This window comes from Somniosus microcephalus, chromosome 33 (genome assembly GCF_052327205.1).
Source record: "Somniosus microcephalus isolate GS21.2 chromosome 33, FLI_Smic_1.0, whole genome shotgun sequence".
Taxonomy (NCBI): domain Eukaryota; kingdom Metazoa; phylum Chordata; class Chondrichthyes; order Squaliformes; family Somniosidae; genus Somniosus; species Somniosus microcephalus.
In genome coordinates this window covers 20,550,677-20,574,308 of record NC_141019.1, presented here as the reverse complement: position 1 = coordinate 20,574,308, position 23,632 = coordinate 20,550,677, and the positions used below count along the sequence as shown (strand labels likewise).

General features: G+C 49.4%; 1 protein-coding gene across 5 annotated transcripts in view; it reads left to right on the top strand.

Annotated features, from left to right (window-relative positions):
* The first annotated feature begins 5,074 nt into the window (after nt 1–5,074).
* The window catches only part of LOC147096992 (formin-like protein 3), a 190,603-nt gene continuing 172,045 nt past the window's right edge, over nt 5,075–23,632 (top strand). For all 5 annotated transcript variants that reach the window (XR_015074454.1, XM_085972707.1, XM_085972706.1 and 2 more), the window contains exon 1: nt 5,075–5,550. Coding sequence is in view for 4 of the 5 variants with exons in the window: in XM_085972707.1 (XP_085828833.1) it covers nt 5,437–5,550 (114 nt within the window). In the remaining variant the exon portion in view is untranslated. The remainder of the gene's footprint in view (nt 5,551–23,632) is intronic.

Genomic DNA, 23,632 nt, shown 5'->3' with positions numbered 1-23,632 from the left:
AGAGGAGACCACATCATGAGCAGCGAATACAGTATACTAGATTGCAAGAAGTACAAGTAAATTGCAGTTATTCCTGGTGTTCTGGACAATATTTATCCCTCAATCAACATAACAAAACAGATGATCTGGTCATTATCACATTGCTGTTTGTGGGAGCTTGCTGTGTGCAAATTGGCTGCCGCATTTCCCACAGTACAACAGTGACTATACTTCGAAAAGTATTTAGTTGGCTGTAAACGCTTTGAGATGTCCGGTGGTCGTGAAAGGCGCTATAGAAATGCAAGTCTTTCCTTTTTTCCCAGGCCAAGGTGGACTAAGTGTGAATGCAGCAATACTAGCTGTAGCCAGAGGGGGGCATATATATATATAGAAATATTTTTTTATTTATATATCGATAGATAGAGATAGAGAGAGAGAGAGAACACCAATCAGGTGTGAAATGTGGGATAAAACGGCATGTCTGGAAAGGATTGAAATCTGTATTCATGCAGAGTTCATGCAACAAATATTAGAATGCACGCGGAGATTAAACAATACTTGTGTGCATTTTAAAATATTGTAGGGGGAAATGGAGTAGAATGGATTGCACCGAATTCAATCACTGCTGTTGCAAAAAAACAGTACAACATGCTCCAGACTGTGATCCAGACTGTAACCTCGCCTTATTGCCAAGTTACAAACCGTCACCTTTTTCTGAAATACAAACACCCGGGTCATTTTTTTCCCCAGGAAACTGAAAGAACAAAAATAGGGGAAATGTCCACGTGAATGGCACCAGATCAGAAATGGACTCGTTTAATCAGGATTTCCCCCACGAGTCACGTACTGTTACAGCTGTGACCGAGCACAGGAGGTCCCCCAGAAAGTCCCTTCCCTCTTTTTGTAAGACCAAAATAAATTAGACAAATAAACTGTAACAAAAACTCTAATAAATCTTTAAATAAAACTTAACAAATCAAATTAAAATTTGGTCGTTTAAATCAATTATGCACTCCAGTCCCCGCGGCGCCCACCGTTCACGGAAGCGCTCGAGCGCGCCGACGGACACCGCGTGCTCCATCTCCAGGGCCACCCGGGCGCGAACATGGCCGCGGAAGCGAGGAAGGCAATCTGGCTGGATGACCCCCTCGAGCGCCCGCTGCCTGGACCAATTAATGGCTTTTTTTGCCAGGCCCAGAAAGTCCCTTCTGTTTGCAACAGGGGCTTGACTCAACGTGCAGGCACCTGCACTGACTCAACCGGGGATTAACGTGGCCCAACAGACCCCCAGCTTACACAGCGCCTTTCCATCCGTGTCTACAAAATATCAACACTGCATTGTATTTGCAAGCATGTCCTCGGCCTTTTCGTGGTGGTTCCTCCATTACCGTGTATTCTCCATGTTAACGTTTCTTGATGTTGGCCAGACAGCAAACATTTCTGCAACACTCCTCAGGTGAAAGGAAGTATCTCAGGGCACCTCACAAAGAATGGTGGACATCCAGCCTGAAAATAAGGAGGAATTGGGAGTGTGTGAGGCTGAGTCCCAGAAAAGGGTCAGGGAGGGAGGTGGTAGGACAAGGTGGTTTGGGGAGAGAATGCCAGAGGGCGGGAGATAGTGACTGGAGAACAGTTTCTCATGGTGAAAGGGAGGGAGCGAGCTGTACTCACCAGATTTAACCGTGGAATAAGAGCATGACTTGGACAAGAAACAACCCTTACAGGGCAGAGAGGACATTTATGAGGGTGTTGCCTGGGCTGGAGAATTTTACCTATGAGGAAAGACTGGATAGGCTGGGGATGTTCTCTTTGGCACAGAGGAGGCTGAGGGGAGATTTAATTGAGGTGTATAAAATTATGAGGGGCCTAGAGAGAGTGGACAGGAAGGACCTATTTCCCTTAGCAGCGAAATCAATAACCAGGGGGCATAGATTTAAAGTAGTTGGTCGAAGGATTAGAGGGGAGTTGAGGAGAACCTGTTTCACCCAGAGGGTGGTGGGGGTCTGGAACTCACTGCCTGAAAGGGTGGGAGAGGCAGAAACCCTCACCACATTTAAAAAGTACTTGGTTATGCACTTGAAGTACCGTAACCTACAGGGCTACGGACCGAGAGCTGGAAAGTGGGATTCGGCTGGAGAGCTCTTTGTCGGCTGGCACGGACACGATGGGCCGAATGGCCTCCTTCTGTGCCATAAACTTCTATGATTCTTATGCAGAAGGTCCAAGAAAGAGCACTGCGATGGTTTGGAAACCGATAGAATACCTTTGATGGGCCGGCACACAGAGGAACATGGAGCAGGAGGCCCAGGAAGACCAAGGAAGCACAGGATAGACAATGTCCAGAGAGAAGAACAACAGTGCAGTGAATTCATTTGGCCCGCTGGAATTTAGTAATAGTAGACCTCACTCCCAATATTTCTCTGTTGGTGACAACCTTGAAATAAATGGGGAAAGGAGGCATAAACAGGCGGAAAGGGAAGGAAACTAAAGGAAAACTAAGTAGAAAGCAAGCAAATAGAGACGTCTTACTGCAATTATATAGGGCCCTGGTGAGACCACGCCTGGAGTATTGTGTACAGTTTTGGCCCCCTTACCTAAGGAAGGATATACTTGCCATAGAGGGAGTGCAATGAAGGTTCACCAGACTGGTTCCTGGGATGGGGGGATTGTCCTATGAGGAGAGATTGAGTAGACTAGGCCTATATTCTCTAGAGTTTAGAAGAATGAGAGGTGATCTCATTGAAACATACAAAATTCTTACAGGGCTTGACAGGGTAGATGCAGAGAGGATGTTTCCCCTGTCTGGGGAGTCCAGAACCAGGGATCACAGTCTCAGAATAAGGGGTCGGCCATTTAGGACTGAGATGAGGAGACATTTCTTCACTCAGAGGGTGGTGAATCTTTGGAATTCTCTACCCCAGAGGGCTGTGGAGGCTCAGTCGTTGAGTATATTCAAGGCTGAGATCGATAGATTTTTGAATATTAAGGGAATCAAGGGATATGGGGATAGTGCAGGAAAGTGGAGATGAGGTAGAAGATCAGCCATGATCTTATTGAATGGCGGAGCAGGCTCGAGGGGCCAAATGGCCGACTCTTGCTCCGATTTCTTATGTTCTTATGTTCTTAAGTATCAGCTGTGGCTCAGTGGGTAGCACACTTGCCTCTGAGTCAGAAGGCTGTGGGTTTAAGTCCCATTTCAGGGACTTGAGCACATAAAGCTAGGCTGACACTCCAGTGCAGTGCTGAGGGAGCGCTGCACTGTTGGACGTGCCGTTTTTCAGATGAGATGTTAAACCGAGGCCCTGTCTGCTCTCTCAGGTGGATGTAAAAGATCCCATGGCACTATTGAATAGAGCAGGGGAGGTATCCCTGGTGTCCTGGTCAACATTAATCCCTCAACCAACATAACAAAAACAGATGATCTGGTCATTACCACATTGCTGTTTGTGGGAGCTTGCTGTGCTCAAATTGGCTGCTGCGTTTCCCACATTACAACAGTGACTACAGTTCAAAAGTACTGCAGTGGTTGTGAAAGGCGCTATAGAAATGCAAATCTACTGGAATTTTTTGAGGATGTAACTAGTAAAATAGATAAGGGAGAACCAGTGGATGTGGTGTATTTGGACTTTCAGAAGGTTTTCGATAAGGTCCCGCATAAGAGATTAGCGTGCAAAATTAAGGCACATGGGATTGGGGGCAAGGTATTGACTTGGATAGAGAACTGGTTGGCGGACAGGAAGCAAAGAGTTGGAATAAACGGGTCTTTTTCCGAGTGGCAGGCAGTGACTAGTAGGGTACCGCAGGGATCGGTGCTAGGACCCCAGCTATTCACAATATATATTAATGATCTAGACGAGGGAACTAGATGTAATATCTCCAAGTTTGCAGACGACACAAAGCTGGGTGGGCGTGTGTGCAGTGAGGAGGATGCCGAGAAACTCCAGTATGATTTGGACAAGTTGGGTGATTGGGCAGATGCATGGCAGATGCAGTATAATGTGGATAATTGCGAGGTTATCCACTTTGGTGGCAAAAACAGGAAGGCAGATTATTATCTGAACGGCAATAGGTTGGGAGAAGGGGAAGTGCAACGAGACCTGGGTGTCCTTGTGCACCAGTCGCTGAAGGTAAGCATGCAGGTGCAGCAGGCGGTTAGAATGCAAATGGTATGTTTGCCTTCGTAGCGAGCGGGTTCGAGTACAGGAGCAAAGATGTCTTGCTGCAGTTGTACAGGGCCTTGGTGAGACCACACCTTGAGTATTGTGTGCAGTTTTGGTCACCTTATCTGAGGAAGGATGTTCTTGCCATGGAGGGAGTTCAGCGAAGATTCACCAGGCTGATACCTGGGATGGCAGGAATGACGTATGAGGAGAGATTGGGTCGATTGGGCTTGTACTCGCTGGAGTTTAGAAGAATGAGAGGGGATCTCATTGAAACTTATAAAATTCTAACAGGACTAGACAGACTAGATGCAGGAAGGATGTTCCCGATGGTCGGGGAGTCCAGAACCAGGGGTCACAGTCTAAAGATAAGGGGTAGGCCATTTAGGACAGAGATGAGGAGGAATTTCTTCACCCAGAGAGTGGTGAACCTGTGGAATTCTCTACCACACAAGGCAGTAGAGGCCAATTCATTAAATATATTCAAGAAGGAGTTGGATATATTTCTTAAGGGTAAAGGGATCAAGGGATATGGGGAGAAAGCAGGGACAGGGTACTGAATTTGGATGATCAGCCATGATCTCATTAAATGGCGGAACAGGCTCGAGGGGCCGAATGGCCTACTCCTGCTCCTATCTTCTATGTTTCTATGAGACAAGAAAATGTGAAAGGTCCATGAATGAAATACATTGTTCCTGCTGTAGGCAGACACTCCACATTGAAGCAGTTTTTTTAGTATAGGGAACCCCTCCAATGCTCCAGTCCTCCAAATGCCAATAAGGCATTCGTGAACATCCTCTACACAATCAGCGGAACTGCAATCTCCCCACAGTCTCTGCGGCCCGTCCCTCTCTTTGTCACAGGGGTGATTGACAGTCGGTCGGACCAATGGGAGGAAGAGCTGCCTCCTGAGTTCGTGAATGGGCGCGCGCTCGGGCTTTCAGTTACAGGGGAGAAACTGACACTGAACAATGAATGGAGCCAGAGAGTCCTTACTACAAGCCCAGCAAGGACATCCAGACAGAAAGCAGCTGAAATGATTCCTGTAGGATAGCTTCCAACTGTTGGAAACTTATTCCCCTCTGAGGACAAAGGGGAGGGTAACACCAAAAAAAACACTTTAGGGGTGGGGGGGGGGAAGTATTTCTTGACAAGTTTTTAAAAAGTTTTTGAAAAGTTTTGGAACGAGGACCAGACGGACACTGCGGGAGGTCAATTATTGGGATTTCCCTCCCCCCCCCCCCCCCCCCCCTTCCCAAAAAGGGGAATTTCAATTTCTTGTATCGCTCCAGATGAAATGGGAAACACTGGAAGTCTGGATGGGCAGATGAATTTGAGTGTTCAAACCATGCCGCTGAGATTACCAATACCCCAACAATGCGAGCTGGAGGAGAGGTTTGCCATCGTCTTGGTAAGTGAAACTTTTTCGCTTTTACTTTTTAATGAGATTCCAAATCAGTTACAAAAGCTTTAATTCCAAGTATGCCAGTAGATCTTCGGGTTATTTCGGACGCTTTATTTCTGTGCGATCCGCTCGTTTCCTCAGCTTCGTTGGAGTATTAAATAGTCCCCCCTCCTCCTCTCTCCCCACCAGACCCCAGTAACGGTCACCATTTTCTAGCTAATTAAAGGGACAGGATCCCTTTTTACTAGACGTGATGCAGATGGGCTTTAAAAACCCACTGGAAAGCAACGCAGACAAACTATGCCGTCACCCTGGAGTATTTCAATTTGTTCTGTGCTGTAAGAGTGTGCGTGTGAGAGAGATTTGCCTCTTAGCTCTGGCACTTGGAAGCTGAATTCTCAGTTCAAACGGCTGACAGTTCAGTTGCAGTCACAGAAAACAGATGTTTGAGAGGAAACTAGAAATGTGCAGACTATCTGCTATCTGTTTGACTTTGGTTCCCAGTCTCTTCACCACCCCCCACCCCTCCCTCTCGATTTGAGAGCAGAGGCACAGTTTAATACGGGGCCTGGGGGAAAGAGCTTTGTGCTGGCGGTCAGGTTGATTTGAAAGCAGATCTGGGTTTCAAAAGCCAGTTTAATTTGCTTTATAAAAGGTGCTGTGAGGACAGACTAAAAGAGCTGTGTTGGGTTTGTGTGTCGGCTATGGCTCAGTGGGCAGCACCCTCGCCTGAGTCAGAAGGTTGTGGGTTCAAGTCCCAATCCAGGAAACAGGAGCACATAAAGTTAGGCTGACGCTCCAGTGCAGTACTAAGGGAGTGCTGCATTGTCGGAGGTGCCGTCTTTCGGATGAGACGTTAAACCGAGGCCCCGTCTCCTCTCTCAGGTGGATGTAAAAGATCCCATGGTACTATTTTGAAGAAGATCAGGGGAGTTATCCCTGGTGTCCTGGACAATATTTATCCCTCAACCAACATAACAAAAACAGATTATCTGGTCATTATCACATTGCTGTTTGTGGGAGCTTGCTGTGCACAAATTGGCTGCCATGTTTCCCACATTACAACAGTGACTACACTCCAAAAGTACTTAATTGGCTGTGAAGCACGTTGAGACATCCAGTGGTCGTGAGAGGCGCTATAGAAATGCAAGTCTTTCTTTCACGTTTCCAAATTTTAAGGAGCCCCAAGTTCGGAGAAAGTCTGGCACAAGAGCTGCTACCTTGCGGAATGAATTGGCCCCTGGTGTACGAAGTGCTGAGTCCGCAGAGTCTTTCAAAAAGAAATCTGGATGTATTTCTGCATTGGGATAAAATCTCCACTCTGTAACCAAATAGTTAGGGGGGAGGGTTTGTGCTGGGGCAGTCTTGAGTACAATAACAGATGGGAGATGAGTGGTATCAGTCCACTCGGCAGGACATGCTGATGTGTCGAATAACCTGTTCTCATTCATAAGATTCTGGTTCTTTTTATTGTTGTGGTAAGCTATTGAGAAATCTTGTGGCTCAGTGTCTGTAATGCGGATGTTCTGTGGGGTCTTGAAGGTGAGGGAGGGTGAAGTGCGAGTCGCACCATTACCACCTCGGAAGTTTTGTTTTGGGTCGCACAAGCATTCACTGTTAATTTTGTTTATAGCCTTCGCTGGGTTGGAGATGGTTCGTGGTTTGCTACTGCCCGTATCCAAACTCCTACCAAGCCCCATTCACCCATCACCCCTCGTGCTACAGTTGCTCCCGGTCCAGCAACGCCTCAAATTTAATATTCTCTTCCTCCTCCTCTTGATAACCCTCCATGGCCTCGCCCCTCCCTATCTCTGCAACTTCCTCCAGCCCCACAACCCTCCCAGATCTCTACGCGTCTCCAATTCTGGCCTCTTGCGCATTCCTGACTCCATAAAACACTGGTTCGGCCTCAACTGGAGTATTGTGTCCAATTCTGGGCACCGCACTTTCGGAAGGATGTGAAGGCCTTCGAGAGGATGCAGAAAAGATTTACGAGAATGATTCCAGGGATGAGGGACTTCAGTTACATGGGTAGACTAGAGAAGCTGGGGTTGTTCTCCTTAGAGCAGAGAAGATTGAGAGGAGATTTGATAGAGGTGTTCAAAATTATGAGGGGTCTAGACATAGTAGATAGAGAGAAACTGTTCCCATTGGCGGAAGGGTCAAGAACCAGAGGACACAGATTTAAGGTGATTGGCAAAAGAACCAAAGGCGACATGAGGAAATCTTTTTCACTCAGCGAGTGGTTAGGATCTGGAATGCACTGCCTGAGGGGGCGGTGGAGGCAGATTCAATCACAGCTTTCAAAAGGGAATTGGATAAGTAACTGAGGATAAAAAACTTGCAGGACTACGGGGAAAGGGCGGGGGAGTGGGACTAGCTGAAGTGCTCTTGCAGAGAGACGGCACGGGTTCGACGGGCCGAATGGCCTTCTTCTGTGCTGTAACCATTCTATGATTGGCGGCCAAGCCTTCAGCCCTCCAGGCCCTAACCTCTGGAATTCCCTCCCTAAACCTCTCCGCCTCTCTCAAGATGCGCCTTAAAACCTATCTCTTTGTCCCCTGTCCTAATATCTCCTCCTTTGGCTCGGTGTCGGTTTTTGCCTGATGATGCTCCTGTGAAGTGCCCTGGGACATTTTACTATGTTAAAGGTGCTATATCAACGCAAGTTGTTGTTGACCGTTTTCTCCTCCGAAGACGCTGACCCTTGCTGCGAATACAGTTCCATGGGTACAGCAGCCCTCCAATATCTCGCCAGGGTGGTCATTCTTCACGTGTGAACCTTAACAGTGCACATTAAGGGGCAATCTGCCATGAGGGGCATCACGGCCGAACCCAGTCCTGCCCTCGCACGACGTCCACACACGGGCACTTTCCAGCACGTCACTACGTAGCGATAAGGGGAGTGGAAACCTTGGCTGATTTCCCCGCTTTCTCCCCCCCCCATCCCCCCAGCCCAGGGACACCGAGGAAAATTGTTGCAACACGACTATGATCAGTTAACTCGGCACAAATTGGGGGGTGGCACGTCGGATCGCCCTGGCACCACACCAGCTGGTGCACTTAGCCACTTATCCATCGGGGGAGCCTCGGGGCATCTGTTACAAAGGCTTGAATACGAAGAAGCATTAGTCATCTATTAGAGCCCTGCATTACTCTCAAACTAGGAGTTTCCAAAGGGGCTTTGTCTGGCATGAGAGACACTGAGCAGAACCTAGCACAAGGGAAGGATCTAAGAACTGACACCTACAGTGTGGAGTTGTGAAAACTTGATAATTACGAAATCTGTGTGATTGTTTTGGAGCCATTTAATACTCTCTGTACTTTGACCAGGTTTGATTTCTTGTATTGAGTGGGAGCCAAGAATGGGATCCAATTCTTAGTCCGGTCCAGCTGCTTTGTTATATACTTTCAATGATTCTGCTTTACTCTGTGTGTGGCATTAATGGTTTCGTGCTGGATCGACGCCCGTGTGCAACATTTGTTTTGTCTCAAACAACAACAACTTGCATTTATATAGAGCCTGTCACCTGGTAAAATGTCCCAAGGCGCTTCACAGGAGCGTTCTCAAACAAAATGTGACACCGAGCCACAGAATGAGATATTAGGGCAGGTGACCAAATGCTTGGTCAAAGAGGTAGGTTTTAAGGAGCATCTTAAAGGAGGAGAGAGGTAGAGAGGTTTAGGGAGGGAATTCCAGAGCTTGGGGCCTAGACAACTGAAGGCACGGCCGGCAATGGTGGAACAGTACGACGTGGTAGCTCTGGCTTTCTTTTCCTTCCCAGCTCAGGGCCACTGGTACCACCACAGTTGTGATCAGCTATCAAAGAGGGTCGAACCTGGGAGCTCACTGGGCAGGGCATCTACCAACTAAGTGTCAGCTGTGGCTCAGTGGGTAGCACTTTCGCTGCTGAGTCAGAAGGTTGTGGGTTCAAGTTCCATTCCATAGACTTCCACACAAAATCCGGGCTGACACTCCCAGTGCAGTGCTGAGGGAGTGCTGCACTGTCGGAGGTGCTGTCTCTCGGATGAGACGTTAAACTGAGACCCCGTCTGTCATCACAGGTGGACGTAAAAGATCCCTTGGCACTATTTCGAAGAGGAGCAGGGGAGTTCTCCCCGGTGTCCTGGACAATATTTATCGGGCAACCGCCATCACTAAAACAGATTATCTGGTCATTATCACATTGTTGTTTGTGGGAGCTTGCTCTGTGCAAATTGGCTGCTGCGTTTCCCACACTAGAACAGTGACGACACTTCAAAAAGTACTTCATTGGCTGTAAAGTTCTTTGGGACATTGTGACAGGCGCTATAGAAATGCAAGTTTTGTTTAAGCCACTGGGGGGTACTAGCCAAATTTCAATGCAAGGTTCACTAGATGGTGGTCTATCGGAAACTGTGTTGTCTGATTGATGCAGTGTGGGGACTCCCTGAAAGGGACATGCAACATGTGTGGCTTATTGTAGGGGTGCGCGACCAGATATGTGGTTTCATAGGGACAGAACAATGTGTCGCATATCTGGAAGTGTTCAAGAGAGGGGCTACTCATGAACAGGCTGAGGGAGCACCCTGAAAAGCAGCCTGCTTGAACACAGAAGCAATGTTCGTATTTGACGTGTTTAACTGTATCCATGGCTTTGTCCTGTCTCTGCTGGATTCAGAAACGACCCGAGTGTACCTTACTGTACATTCCCCTCAACCACAGCAGAGAATTGGTACGGTATCCCAAGTTTATTTGAATAAGCCAGTGGAATTTCTCACATTCTTGGAAGTAAATTCGACTGTTTCTGTGCAGCTTGCCTCCTTTTGGGAAAATGAGTTTCCAATCCTTGGGAGAAAATCAAGAGTGCAAACTTTGGCTAAGTTGACTATTGAGGCTCCTTTTTGTTTCGGGAGCGTTTTAAACTGCCGAAGCTGGTTGGCATGACCCACGTCAACACTTGGCAAGACTGACCGTATGGTGATTGGTTTGTACCTCGATTTCATAGCTCTACGTTCACTAAGTATGCTTGGCTAAAGAGTCGTCACGTGTCCGAAAGTAGTTCTGACCACAAGCACTGTGTTTCCTATGGGAGATGGCTAGGGTGTTTCTTGTTTGATTTTTTTATGCTTGTCTTGGTGAGGGATGCAAGCACTGGGGAAGGGAACACTCTTAGCATGAAGAATACAATTTTAGGCTTGTTTTCCCTTGAGTATAGAAGATTAAGGGGTGCTCTAAATGAGGTATTTAAGATGATTAAAGGAGTTGATAGGATAGATCGAGAGAAACTATTTCCTCTGGTGGGGGGAGTCCAGAACAAGGGGGCATAACCTTAAAATTAGAGCCAGGCCGTTCAGGGGTGATGTCAGGAAGCACTTCTTCACACAAAGGGTGGTGGAAATCTGGAACTCTCTCCCCCAAAAAGCTGTTGAGGCTGGGGGGGTCAATTGAAAATTTTAAGACTGAGATTGATCGATTTCTGTTGGGCCAGAGTATTAAGGGATATGGAACCAAGGCGAGTAGATGGAGTGAAGATTTGATCAGCCATGATCTAATTGAATGGTGGAGCAGGCTCAAGGAGCTGAATGGCCGCCTCCTGTTCCTAAATTCCTATTCCTGGGGCAGTAATACACATTTGTTTCCTGTGTAAAAGTGGATGATTTTTTTTTTGTGTGAGATCATGTGGTCAGGCCCCAGAGCAACCAGTGCAGAAATACAGACACTGTGTAACGGTAGAAGTTTATCAAGTGTATGCTCTTCTGAATTTAACCCTTCTTGGGTCTTCCAACTCCAGAGCAGATCCTTCCACCCAACCTATATCAAATAATCTGAGTTAACAATGCAGTATGTTAATATACAGCACAGAAACAGGCCATTCGGCCCAACTGGTCTATGCCGGTGTTTATGCTCCACACGAGCTTCCTCCCACCCTACTTCATCTCACCCCATCAACATATCCTTCTATTCCTTTCTCCCTCATGTGCTGTACTTCCCGAAGTCACTGAAGGATTCTCATCAGCTACGCATGGTGCATTGAGTTGAAGGGGGGAGTTGATCCCAATATTCCCGAAACGCGCTTGGCTCTATGGATACATAATAGTGTTTTAAAGTGATGAAAGGATGGGGCAGGAGCGGTAGAAGCGGGCTGTTTCCGGCTGTTGAGGGGGTCCAAAGTAAGGAGAACTAGATACAAGGTTAAATGTGAGAGATTTAGAACAGAGGGCAGGAGAAACTTCTTGGCACAGAGAGTGTTGTGAGGCTGTGGATTCACTTCCAGGGTTGGTGGTTGAGCCAGCGACTATGTCCACATTCAAGATTAGATTTAATAGGTGGATGAAGGGATGTGGCAATCGGGTCAATGTGATTAGGACTACTTGCTCACGTGGAGGGTAAACAATGACATGAACTGAAATAACAACAGAAAATGCTGGAAAAACTCAGCAGGTCAGGCAACATCCGTGGACAGAAATTTGAGTTGACGTTTCGGGTCGAACCCTTCTTCAAAACTGATTGGTTGGGCTGAACATGAACTGGTTGGGCTGAATGGCCTCTTTCCATGGTGTGTGTGTGTGTGTGTTATGCTCTCTCTGCCACCAACTGCAGGCTGTTGTATCCATTTCTGTCTTGACACTGCACACACATGGAAACTCCCTCTCAGTATGTGGTGCTCTTTACCTGAGCAGTAATAAGGCTGCTTCTGACAAGCTTAATCCCCTTATTGGGATTAGGTTACCATTCAGTGAAAGTAATTGCACAACCGAGTAATGGAGGGAGGGCGAAGTCCTCGGTCACTACATCGCAGCTGTGCTTGAAATGAGTACAGAAGGTTTAAACTCTGGCCTGTGCTGACTTTAGTTGATCTCAGCTAGGGTGCTTCGAAGGCTGGTACGATTAGCCTCAGTGCCCCAGGGCTACGGAGGAGAAAATCTCAACCCGCTTTCCTACTCCAGTGACCCCTGGTGGCCGTTGAATGAGGAAAATCAGGCTTGGTTGTGTTCCCCCCCCCCCCCCCCCCCCCGACCCCTGCCCTCGCAACCGTCCCCCCCCCCCCCGCCCTCGCAACCGTTCCCCCCCCCCGACCCCTGCCCTCGCAACCGTCCCCCCCCCCCCGACCCCTGCCCTCGCAACCGTTCCCCCCCCCCCGACCCCTGCCCTCGCAACCGTCCCCCCCCCCCCCGCCGACCCCTGCCCTCGCAACCGTTCCCCCCCCCCCGACCCCTGCCCTCGCAACCGTCCCCCCCCCCCCCGACCCCTGCCCTCGCAACCGTTCCCCCCCCTCCCCCCGACCCCTGCCCTCGCAACCTTCCCCCCCCGTGTCCCCCCCCCGACCCCTGCCCTCGCAACCGTCCCCCCCGACCCCTGCCCTCGCAACCGTCCCCCCCCCCCGACCCCTGCCCTCGCAACCGTCCCCCCCCGACCCCTGCCCTCGCAACCGTCCCCCCCCGACCCCTGCCCTCGCAACCCCCCCCCCCGACCCCTGCCCTCGCAACCGTCCCCCCCCGACCCCTGCCCTCGCAACCGTCCCCCCCCGACCCCTGCCCTCGCAACCGTCCCCCCCGACCTCTGCCCTCGCAACCGTCCCCCCCCCCGACCCCTGCCCTCGCAACCGTCCCCCCCCCCGACCCCTGCCCTCGCAACCGTCCCCCCCCCCGACCCCTGCCCTCGCAACCGTCCCCCCCGACCCCTGCCCTCGCAACCGTCTCCCCCCCCCCCGACCCCTGCCCTCGCAACCGTCCCCCCCCCGACCCCTGCCCTCGCAACCGTCCCCCCCCGACCCCTGCCCTCGCAACCGTCCCCCCCCCCGACCCCTGCCCTCGCAACCATTCCCCCCCGACCCCTGCCCTCGCAACCATTCCCCCCCGACCCCTGACCTCGCAACCGTCCCCTCCCCTCGCAACCATCCCCCCGACCCCTGCCCTCGCAACCGTCCCCCCCCCGACCCCTGCCCTCGCAACCGTCCCCCCCGACCCCTGCCCTCGCAACCGTTCCCCCCCCCCCCGACCCCTGCCCTCGCAACCGTCCCCCCCCGACCCCTGCCCTCGCAACCGTCCCCCCCCGACCCCTGCCCTCGCAACCATTCCCCCCCGACCCCTGCCCTCGCAACCATTCCCCCCCGACCCCTGCCCTCGCAACCGTCCCCTCCCCTCGCAACCATCCCCCCGACCCCTGCCCTCGCAACCATTCCCCCCCGACCCCTGCCCTCGCAACCGTCCCCTCCCCTCGCAACCATCCCCCCGACCCCTGCCCTCGCAACCGTCCCCCCCCCCCCGACCCCTGCCCTCGCAACTGTTGAATCCGTGAATCTTTAGGTAGTGTGTCCTTCAAATAATCGACAGAGACTGCAGAGGAACAATCAACAGGGGTTTACTGGATGAGGGTTGCTCTAAAACTAAACAGTACAGATCCCTACTCAGGGTTATATACAGGTGTGGTCACTGCCGGTATTACAGTATACAGGAGTTGTAAAAAGTAGTTCTCCCCTTAAAGGCACATACACTACAGCAACCATCCCCCCCCCCCCCCCCCGACCCCTGCCCTCCAGTCGAATCTCCTGCTGACGCTCCCAGTCCAGGGTGTGAGCTGTGGCTCAGTGGGCAGCACGCTCGCCTCTGAGTCAGAAGGTTGTGGGTGCAAGTCCCGCTCCAGAGACTTGAGCACAAAATCAAGTCTGACACTCCCAGTGTGAATTGGCAGCCCGTTTTACACTCTGCCCAATTTTCTTTCCCAATGAAGTCAGTTCATTTGAAGTGAGGCCCAATTAATTCAAGCTCGGCCGCACTGTCGGAGGTGCCATCTTTCGGATGAGACGTTAAACCGAGGCCCCCGTCTGCTCTCTGAGGTGGATGTAAAAGATCCCAAGGCACTATTTCGAAGAAGAGCAATGGGAGTTCTCCCCGGTGTCCTGGGCCAATATTTAGCCTTCAACAAACCTCACTAAAAACAGAATTATCTGGTTATTCTCTCATTGCTGTTTGTGGGAGCTTTCTGTGCACAAATTGGCTGCTGCATTTCCTACAGTACAACAGTGACTACACTTCAAAAAAATAACTTCATTGGCTGCAAAACTGTTTGGGACGTCCTGAGATCGTGCAAGGCGCTGTAGAGAAGGAAGTTCTTTTTAGGCACACCCATGCCGAATGGCTACTTGGCACGTCACTGGAAAGCAGGTGGTGATCGTGAACCCAAAGGGGAGATTTTCCGCTTGGGCACCTCCGGCATGATCCTGGAGCGCGAAGCAGGAGACCGCGCCTCGTCTCCCAGCACAAGTCAGTGGCTTCAGGGAAGGAAGGGGTGATGTGGGGAGGAGGAGGGAGTGTGCAATTCCACCCCTATCTGCAAGCATGCTCTGGGAAAGCCGCTCACTGACAGCGTTCCACACACTCCCTGATAGCAGGGGTCAGAACGTCGACAGCTGAACTATTTTGCTTTTCTTCAACTCTTCAGCCTACCTACCCATGAAAGAGCTAAGAGAAACCCACGCTTTGCCGCAGACTGTGTTGTCATGTGTAGACAATGGCTTATCATTTAAGTAACAGGCTGTTCATCAGTGACTTCCTGTCATCATGCACTAAACCAGTGTGAAACTGTACGTGTGCCCTCAGATTCTGCCTCGCCAGCTTAATAGCTTAACCACTTTGCTAGACTCTTGACACACTGCCGTGGGTTAACTTCTGGTATTGGATGCTGGGTTCCTTTTATAGAACGTGGGCATGCTGGGTTGTTTTTGGTGTATGACGCTCTCTGGGTTCTGTAACAGGACAAATTAAGCCCTAATCAAGTTGTGGAACCTTTTGTGTTTAGTAATTATCACTCCGATTCTGATGATTTCCAAAGGAGCGTTAACCTCATCCTGTTTGAAAGGTCTTTAAGATTATGAAAGGGTTTGATAGGGTAAACACGGAGAATATGTTTCCGCTTGTGCGGGAGTTGAAAACTAGGGGTATAAACATAAGATAGTCACTGATAAATCCAATAGAAGATTCAGGAGAAACTTCTTTACCCACAGAGTGGTTAGAATGTGGAACTCGCTACCGCAAGGAGTGGCTAAGGCGAATAGTATAGATGGATTTAAGGGGAAGCTAGATAAACACGAGGGAGAAAGGAATAAAAGGATATGCTGATGGGGTGAGATTAAGTAGGGGTGGGAGGAGGCTCGTGTGAAGCATAAACACCGGCACAGACCAGTTGGGCCGAATGGCCTGTTTCTGTGCTGTGCATTCTATCGAATTCTATGAAAACATCTGATCTTGCCCCTCCCTATCTCTGTAACCTTCTCCAGCCCTACAACCCTCTGAGATCTCTGCGCTCCTCCAATTCTGGCCTCTTGCACATCCCCGATTTTCATCGCTCCACCATTGGCGGCCGTGCCTTCAGTTGCCAAGGCCCTAAGCTCTGGAATTCCCTCCCCAAGTCTCTCTGCCTCTCTATCTTTTAAGACATTATTTAAAACCTACCTCTTTGACCAAGCTTTTGGTCACTCGTCTTAATATCTCCTTATGTGGCTCGGTGTCAAATTTTGTTTGGTAACGCTCCTGTGAAGCACCTTGGGAGATTTATCCTGTAATTAAGCCAGCGCGGGCTGCGCTTGCAGTATTTGAATACTGGAGCAGGAGGAGGCCATTCAGCCCCTCGAGCCTGCTCCGACATTCGATTCGATCATGGCCGATTGTATCTCGGCTCCATTTACCCGCCTTTGCTCCATATTGTTTGAATGGCAATAGATTGGGAGAAGGGGAAGTGCAACGAGACCTGGGTGTCCTTGTGCACCAGTCGCTGAAGGTAAGCATGCAGGTGCAGCAGGCGGTAAAGAAGGCAAATGGTATGTTGGCCTTCGTAGCAAGAGGGTTCGAGTACAGGAACAAGGATGTCTTGCTGCAGTTGTACAGGGCCTTGGTGAGACCACATCTTGAGTATTGTGTGCAGTTCTGGTCGCCTTATCTGAGGAAGGATGTTCTTGCCATGGAGGGAGTGCAGCGAAGATTTACCAGGCTAATACCTGGGATGGCAGGAATGACGTACGAGGAGAGATTGGGTCGATTGGGCTTATACTCGCTGGAGTTTAGAAGATTGAGAGGGGATCGCATTGAAACTTATAAAATACTGGCAGGACTGGACAGACTAGATGCAGGGAGGATGTTCCCGATGGCGGGGGAGTCCAGAACCAGGGGTCACAGTCTAAGGATAAGGGGTAAGCCATTTAGGACAGGGATGAGGAGGAATTTCTTCACCCAGAGAGTGGTGAACCTGTGGAATTCTCTACCACAGAGGGCGGTGGAGGCCAATATATTAAATATATTCAAGAAGGAGTTGGATATGTTTCTTAAGGCTAAAGGGATCAAGGATATGGGGAGAAAGCAGGGACAGGGTACTGAGTTTGGATGATCAGCCATGATCGCATTGAATGGCGGAGCAGGCTCGAGGGGCCGAATGGCCTACTCCTGCTCCTATCTTCTATGTTTCTATATCTCTTGACATCCTTACCCAACAAAGATCTATCAATCTCAGTCTTGAAAGTTCCAATTTCCCCCCCCCCCCCCGCACTCCCCATGCATCCACAGCCTTTTGGGGGGCGAGAATCCGAACTTCCACGACCCTTTGTGTGGAAAAAGTGCTTCCTGATTTCATTCCTAAATGACCTAGCTCTAATTTTAAGGTTATTATGTCCCCTCGAACTTGATTACCCCATCAGAGGAAATAGTTTCTCTCTCTCGACCCCATCGAATCCTTTTAATATTTTAAACACCTCAATCGGATCACCCCTCAATCTTCCAAACTCGAGGGGATACAAGCCAAGTTTACGCAAACTTGAATAAAGCTTACAATGGACACGGTGCATTGTGAAAAGCCTCCTGGCATCTGAATGCTGGCGCACTCCTATAATAACCACAGAATGTAATTTAACCATTGCCTGCCCTATCCAGCACTGCTCACACGCGGGGAACCTAACGGTTTGTGTGTTCTGCTCGCTCTGTAAACCTTCTAGATTGTGGAGCAGAAAGGAAAAACAAAAGCAGACTTAGCAATTGGACCCCATCTCCTCCATCCCCCAGTCACATAAAACACAGCAGACAAATGTACCATTTACAAGAAAACGGCATGGTGGTTTTTGGTGAGTAACTGGGGAATTCCCCCCCACCCCCCGCAGCTTTGAAAAAGCACAGAGATTGTCCACAATGTGAGATATTGCCCTCCTCCCTTTTAATGTCAGTCCGGGTTGGAGGAGACGAGGTGGGTGTCGCGTGGAACCTAAACGCCGGCATGGACTGGTTAGGCCGAATGGCCTGTTTCTGTGACGTGTATCCTGTGTAATCCTTGCTTGAGAATCCAGCACTGATGTTTCCTACTCACTAGAGGGATACATGTGTAATTGTTAAGTTTTAAGTGAAAAATGAAGCTTAAAAATTGGAAAGAAGACAGGGTTCAGCGCACAGTGATGCCGGAGTCTATGACAAGTAAATGGGACTTACTGGCGGGGGTTGCTCTCTATCATGTTGGGTTGGATTGTGCAGCCTACAAGAAGTTATTCATGCCTGTGTCCCTTGATCTAGCAAGTTTCCCATCTCCCCCCGCCCCCCCCCCCACCCCCCGCACACAATTTTCTCCCCTTCTCGTGTGACTTGTGAGGGAGGGTGAGGTGTGTGGGGGATGGGGTGGGATTACAGTAGTGTAGGCTCCATCCACCCTGCAATACTTTGCCCAAATGGCCATTCTTCACGTGAGCCTAGATGGCGAGTGTTGGCTGGCTATTCGACCACACGAGGCATCGCATCCGAGTCTGATCCTGCCCTCACTTAATGCCCACTTTGCAGCGCACATCACTGGATGGGTCATCCGGGAACCTGAGCTGATTTCCCCCCCCCCTCTCTCCCGTCGGACACGCCTGAGGCCAATTGTCCCACCTAACCTCGGCTGAGATCAGATAACTCGAGCACAGGCGGGGCATCAAACCTGGGCCGATCCTGGTCTCTGTGACCCAGTACCACACAGGCTGGTTGTCTCCTCTTCAGCAACCATACTATCATAGATGCAGGAAGGATGTTCCCGATGGTCGGGGAGTCCAGAACCAGGGGTCACAGTCTAAGGATAAGGGGTAAGCCATTTAGGACAGAGATGAGGAGGAATTTCTTCACCCAGAGAGTGGTGAACCTGTGGAATTCTCTACCACACAAGGCAGTAGAGGCCAATTCATTAAATATATTCAAGAAGGAGTTGGATATATTTCTTAAGGCTAAAGGGATCAAGGGATATGGGGAGAAGGCAGGGACAGGGTACTGAATTTGGATGATCAGCCATGATCTCATTGAATGGGGAGCAGGCTCGAGGGGCCGAATGGCCTACTCCTGCTCCTATCTTCTATGTTTCTATCAAGCTATTGCAACTTCCAGAATGGATACAGCAGGAACCCTGCCTGTTGGAGCTTGCTTTGCAGAGTTGTTTGTGCGGCAGATTGAGGACAGCAACTCGTTGTGTGTGGCCTAGGAATGCCATGTTGAGAAAATGAGTAACTTGGATGCGAATTAATCCACAGGCATGTGAGCTGACATCGCGTTAAGTTCTATATTTTGCCAATGACATAACTGAGGCTTTTCCCCTTTTTTTTGGAAGTTTCACGTACTTTTTTTTTTGACTAAGTAGTGTTGTTAACCAGAATGATTCATGCTCTTGTTTTGTGTGGGAAAATGCGCTGGCAGATCACATTTAGAAGAAAGTTGATACAGATGAAATATTTTGTAAAACCGTTGTACAGTTTGAAATCCCATTCCTTATCCTTTTTGATGAGGGGGGGGCGGGAAATCTTTTTCATTTCAACTGGCAGGCATCCAAGATGCTACACAGCGAATTTGGTCATGTTTCATCATCTGATTTGTGGGGCCTTTGTGAAATGTGACCAAATCCACTGGCTCGAATCCTGGATGCCTGTCAGTTGAGATTTACCAGATGCCTTTATATGGTCGCTGCAGCACCTCTTTCTTCATTCAAGTTCCCCATCTTGTGCGGAACAGCAACAACAACTTGCATTTGTATAGCGCCCTTTAACGTGGCACAACGTCCCAAGGCGCGACGCCTTAACCCTGCACCATCCCTGTGCAAAAGTGGTTGTGGCCTAATTGACCGTCTAAGCAATCGGTTCTCCGCCTGACTCCGAATGGAGGAGGAGAGAAGCGGAGAGCAAGGGTACCAGTTGTACAGGTCCGCTCTTCGTGAAGTGAAGCTCTCTTTATCTTTCCCCAAGTTTCTCTGTCCCGCCCCCTCTCCTGAAGGCACTGAGCCACGTTGGGGTGCGGTCCCATGGGTGCTGCTCTGCCTTCTGGTACCCGTTCTTCATTGTGTGCACCAGTGCACTTCGAATCATACAGCACCAAGGGAGGCTATTTGGCCCATCGTGTCTGTGCCGGCTCTTTGAAAGAGCTCTCCAACTAGTCCCACTCCCCTGTTCTTTCCCCGTAGCCCTGCAAATGTTTCCTTTTCAAGTATTTATCCAGTTCCCTTTTTGAAGGTTACAATTGAATCTGCTTCCATCACCTTTTCAGGCTGTGCATTCCAACTTGCGTGTTGGCAGGCCACTTGCAAAGAGGTTCCATCCATCCAGGCCCAATCCTGAGCGCTCACCATGCCCACCAGTGTGGACTTCAGGCAATGTTTGTGGTGGGGGGTGGGGGGGAAATGTCACTGGATAATTATCGAGAACAAGGACCATGACTGACACATTTGTTTGGCCCTCCCTAGCCCAGGGGGTGCTAATTCTGATTGTAGTGTCCCCACTGGCAACTTCAGCAAGAGCGGCTAACTCGGTAGAGAGACTCAGAAGGGTGTAGTTACCGTCCCATACAGATGCTGATGAGTTTTTGATGAGTCTCTCGCTGTGCTTTTTTTTTAAACGCAGGTGATCATCATGTGTATAAATGGGTTAACTCCTGTGGTAAAGTGCCGAGTGATTTAATATGAGCGCATTAAGCCGGTCGGAAGTGTATCCCTAGATCCATGTCTCCATTTGCCCACCGCACACTGTTGCAGAATGGAATAATGCTTCCTGTTGCTAATGAAATTGCGGCCTGTTTTATGGGGGGGAAAAAGTTGCGGTTTAATCCCCAGTGTCTCCCACATCACTGGGAGCTGCTGCCTTCCGTTACATCACATGTAAGGATGGGGTACGGTAGCATCGTGGTAATGTTACTGGACTAGTAATCCAGAGGCCTGGACTTATAATCCAAAGATGCCAGTTCAGATCCCACCAGCTGGGGAATTTAAGTTCAGTTCATTAAATAAATCTGGAATAAAAAGACTGGTATCTGTAATGGTGACCATGAAACTACCGGGATTGTCGTAAAAACGCACCTGGCTCACTAATGTCCTTTAGGGAAGGAAATCTGCCGTCCTTACCCAGTCTGGCCTATATGTGACTCCAGTCCCATAGCAATGTGGTCAACTCTTAACTGCCACCACCTTCTTGAGGGCACTTAGGGATGGGCAATAAATGCCGGCCTTGCCAGTACTGTAATTCCGTCTCTTTAAAATGCTTGAAGTCGGGACGTTTGGGGAAATGTCGTTTGTTCTTGAAATATTATTTGAGCCTGCCTGAAATAACCGATTGTCTTTGGCCTGCAAATGCAGGTCCAATTTTGCTTGGCCTTTAACATACCTGAGCAGTGTGTAAATTGTGAGCCAATCGGTTTCCTGTACAGTGAATGTTGCCGTGACAGGCCAAACTTTAACATGATAGGGCAGCACTGTAATTAGCTACTTCTTAAAGGGACATCATCAGAAGTTGTACATATTCATCTGCTCCTTAGTCCTGTCTAACCCTGAGAATAAATCTGCAGGCCCTTAATCTGCTCTTGCTTGCGATCACTGTGATCTTCTGCATATTTAATGTGCAAATTTCAAATCTCATTCTGAGCTACCTAAAGTGTCCACAGGGAATGACCTATCTGGTCGAGCCCGGTTCTGTCTGTATGCCACCCTCTTTGGCCAACACTACCCATTAAAAAATTTTCCTCATCTTCAAGGGTCCAAGTGGCTTCCCTGGCCTAAACCCCTCCCCAAGTGGGGTCCACTTGTACCCTTCGGTGGGCTAGTACGCCTCATTGGGCATACTGGTCTCCAAACATACACCAGGTCTCACTTGAGGCCGGGGATCCGGGAATTCCCAGTGTAGAAAGTTCTCCTCCAGCCCCCTGGTTGCATCTCTGGCCTTGTAAAGGGCGGATACAGGCTGTGTCTACCAAGTTTCCCCATGTACTGAATTTTGGATCGTTGGAAAGAAGCCTGTGTGCCTTTCCACAGCTTAAATTGAAAGAAAAAAAAATATTCAAGCATTCCCACTGCTCCTGGACCCACCAATTTATAAAAAAAAATAAAAAAAATTGAGTAGCTTCCTGAGCAGTTTTTTGAGCGGTCACTTTAAGGTGCGGTGTTTAGACCTCTCAATGCCTGGTACAAAAAGGCAGGGTGCCAGGAACGTTCTACTTGAAAGTTGCAATTGGGGGTCCTAGAACCGGCGGGGGGACCTCCGATTTGCACAGTTAAAGAGCATCCTGCCTGTTTCAGGAGTTCGTGCTGCCCCACCCATTTACAGGCCTGCCTGAAGATGGCATCAGGCAGGCTATGGGCCTGTGGTGTGGCTGAGGTGCTCTCTTGCCCCCTCCCCATCCATCGATTGTTCAATTGCCGGCCACCCATTTTTCAGGTGAGAAATGGTCAGCCCCTTATGTTGTTGAAAATCGCCCCCTATGATGCCAGTATATAAAATAACCCCCAGCCAACATAGAGCAGGGCCATTGTTTGGACTTAGAGATAACCTCCCCGCTTTTGGGAGAAGTACAATGCAGGCAACAGCTGCACGGGCTGGGGAATATTTTTAATCTGCTTGACCTTCAATAATATGCCTGTGTAGTTTCCACCTCCTTCCTTAAGATATTTCTCATTACTGCCCCCTCAGTGACCTTTTCCCTGAGAGGGTGGTCGGGTTGTCCCAGTCGGTCATGACCGTATGCAATTTTTTCCTAAAAAACAAAAAAAAAAACCCCCACTTGAGTCGCACACGACACTCATTTTTCCCCTCTCTCTTTTGCTTTCCCTTTCGCTTCTCTTCTGCTGCTAATCTTTGATTCACCCATCGGGGCGATGGTTGTGGAACCTCTTGTTCAATGTGAATGCTTCAGTTTGATTAAGGGGCAAAGTTCCCAGGCTACATTGTTTAATCAGACTGGCGAAAGGAAAACCATTACTATTTTTTTGGGCATTGCTCATTTAAGAGGCTCTTGGCCTCTTTATTTAAAAAAAGAATTTGTCCCCACTCCACCCTTTGGATCAAGCCACACTGGGCTGTGGCCTGTCTCACACTGGTTGTCTGTCCTGTTGCTCACTGTCCGACAGAGGAGAAACAGTGCAGCTGACTGCCAGAATGTGGGTCTTGAGCCTGGTGGATGGTCTTGATTCTGACGGAGTTCCTTGTTCAAACGCCACTCTTCCCTCTTCACCCACTCCTCCATCCTGTGCTTTGGCTCAGTTAGAATCTTACAGCACAGCAGGAGGCCACTTGGCCCATCGTGCCTGTGCCGGCTCTTTTGAAAGAGCGATCCAATTAGTCCCACACTCCAGCTTTTTCTCATAGTCCTGCAAATTAGTCCTCTTCAAGCACATGTCCAATTGCCTTTTGAAAGTTCCTATGGAATCTGATTCCACCACTGGCAGTGTGTTCCAGATCATAACAACCCTCTGTGTGAAGAAGTTTCTTCCTCATTTCCCCTCTAGTTCCTTTGCCAATTATTTTAAATCTTGCCAGAGGAACAGTTTCTCCCTACTTGTTCTAACAAAACCCCTCATAATTTTGAACACCTCTATTAGGTTTCCCTTTAACCTTCTCTGCTCTAAGGAGAACAACCCCAGCTTCTCCAGTCTCTCCACATCACTGAAGTCCCTCATCCCTGGTACCATTCTGGTAAACCTCCTCTGTACCCTCTGCGGGGCATTGACATCCTTCCTAAAGTATGGTGCCCAGAATTGTACACCATACTCCAGCTGAGGCCTAACCAGTTGGTAGCATGCTTGCCTCTGAGTCAGAAGGTTGTGGGTTCCAGTGCCACGCCAGGACTTGAGTACAAAAAA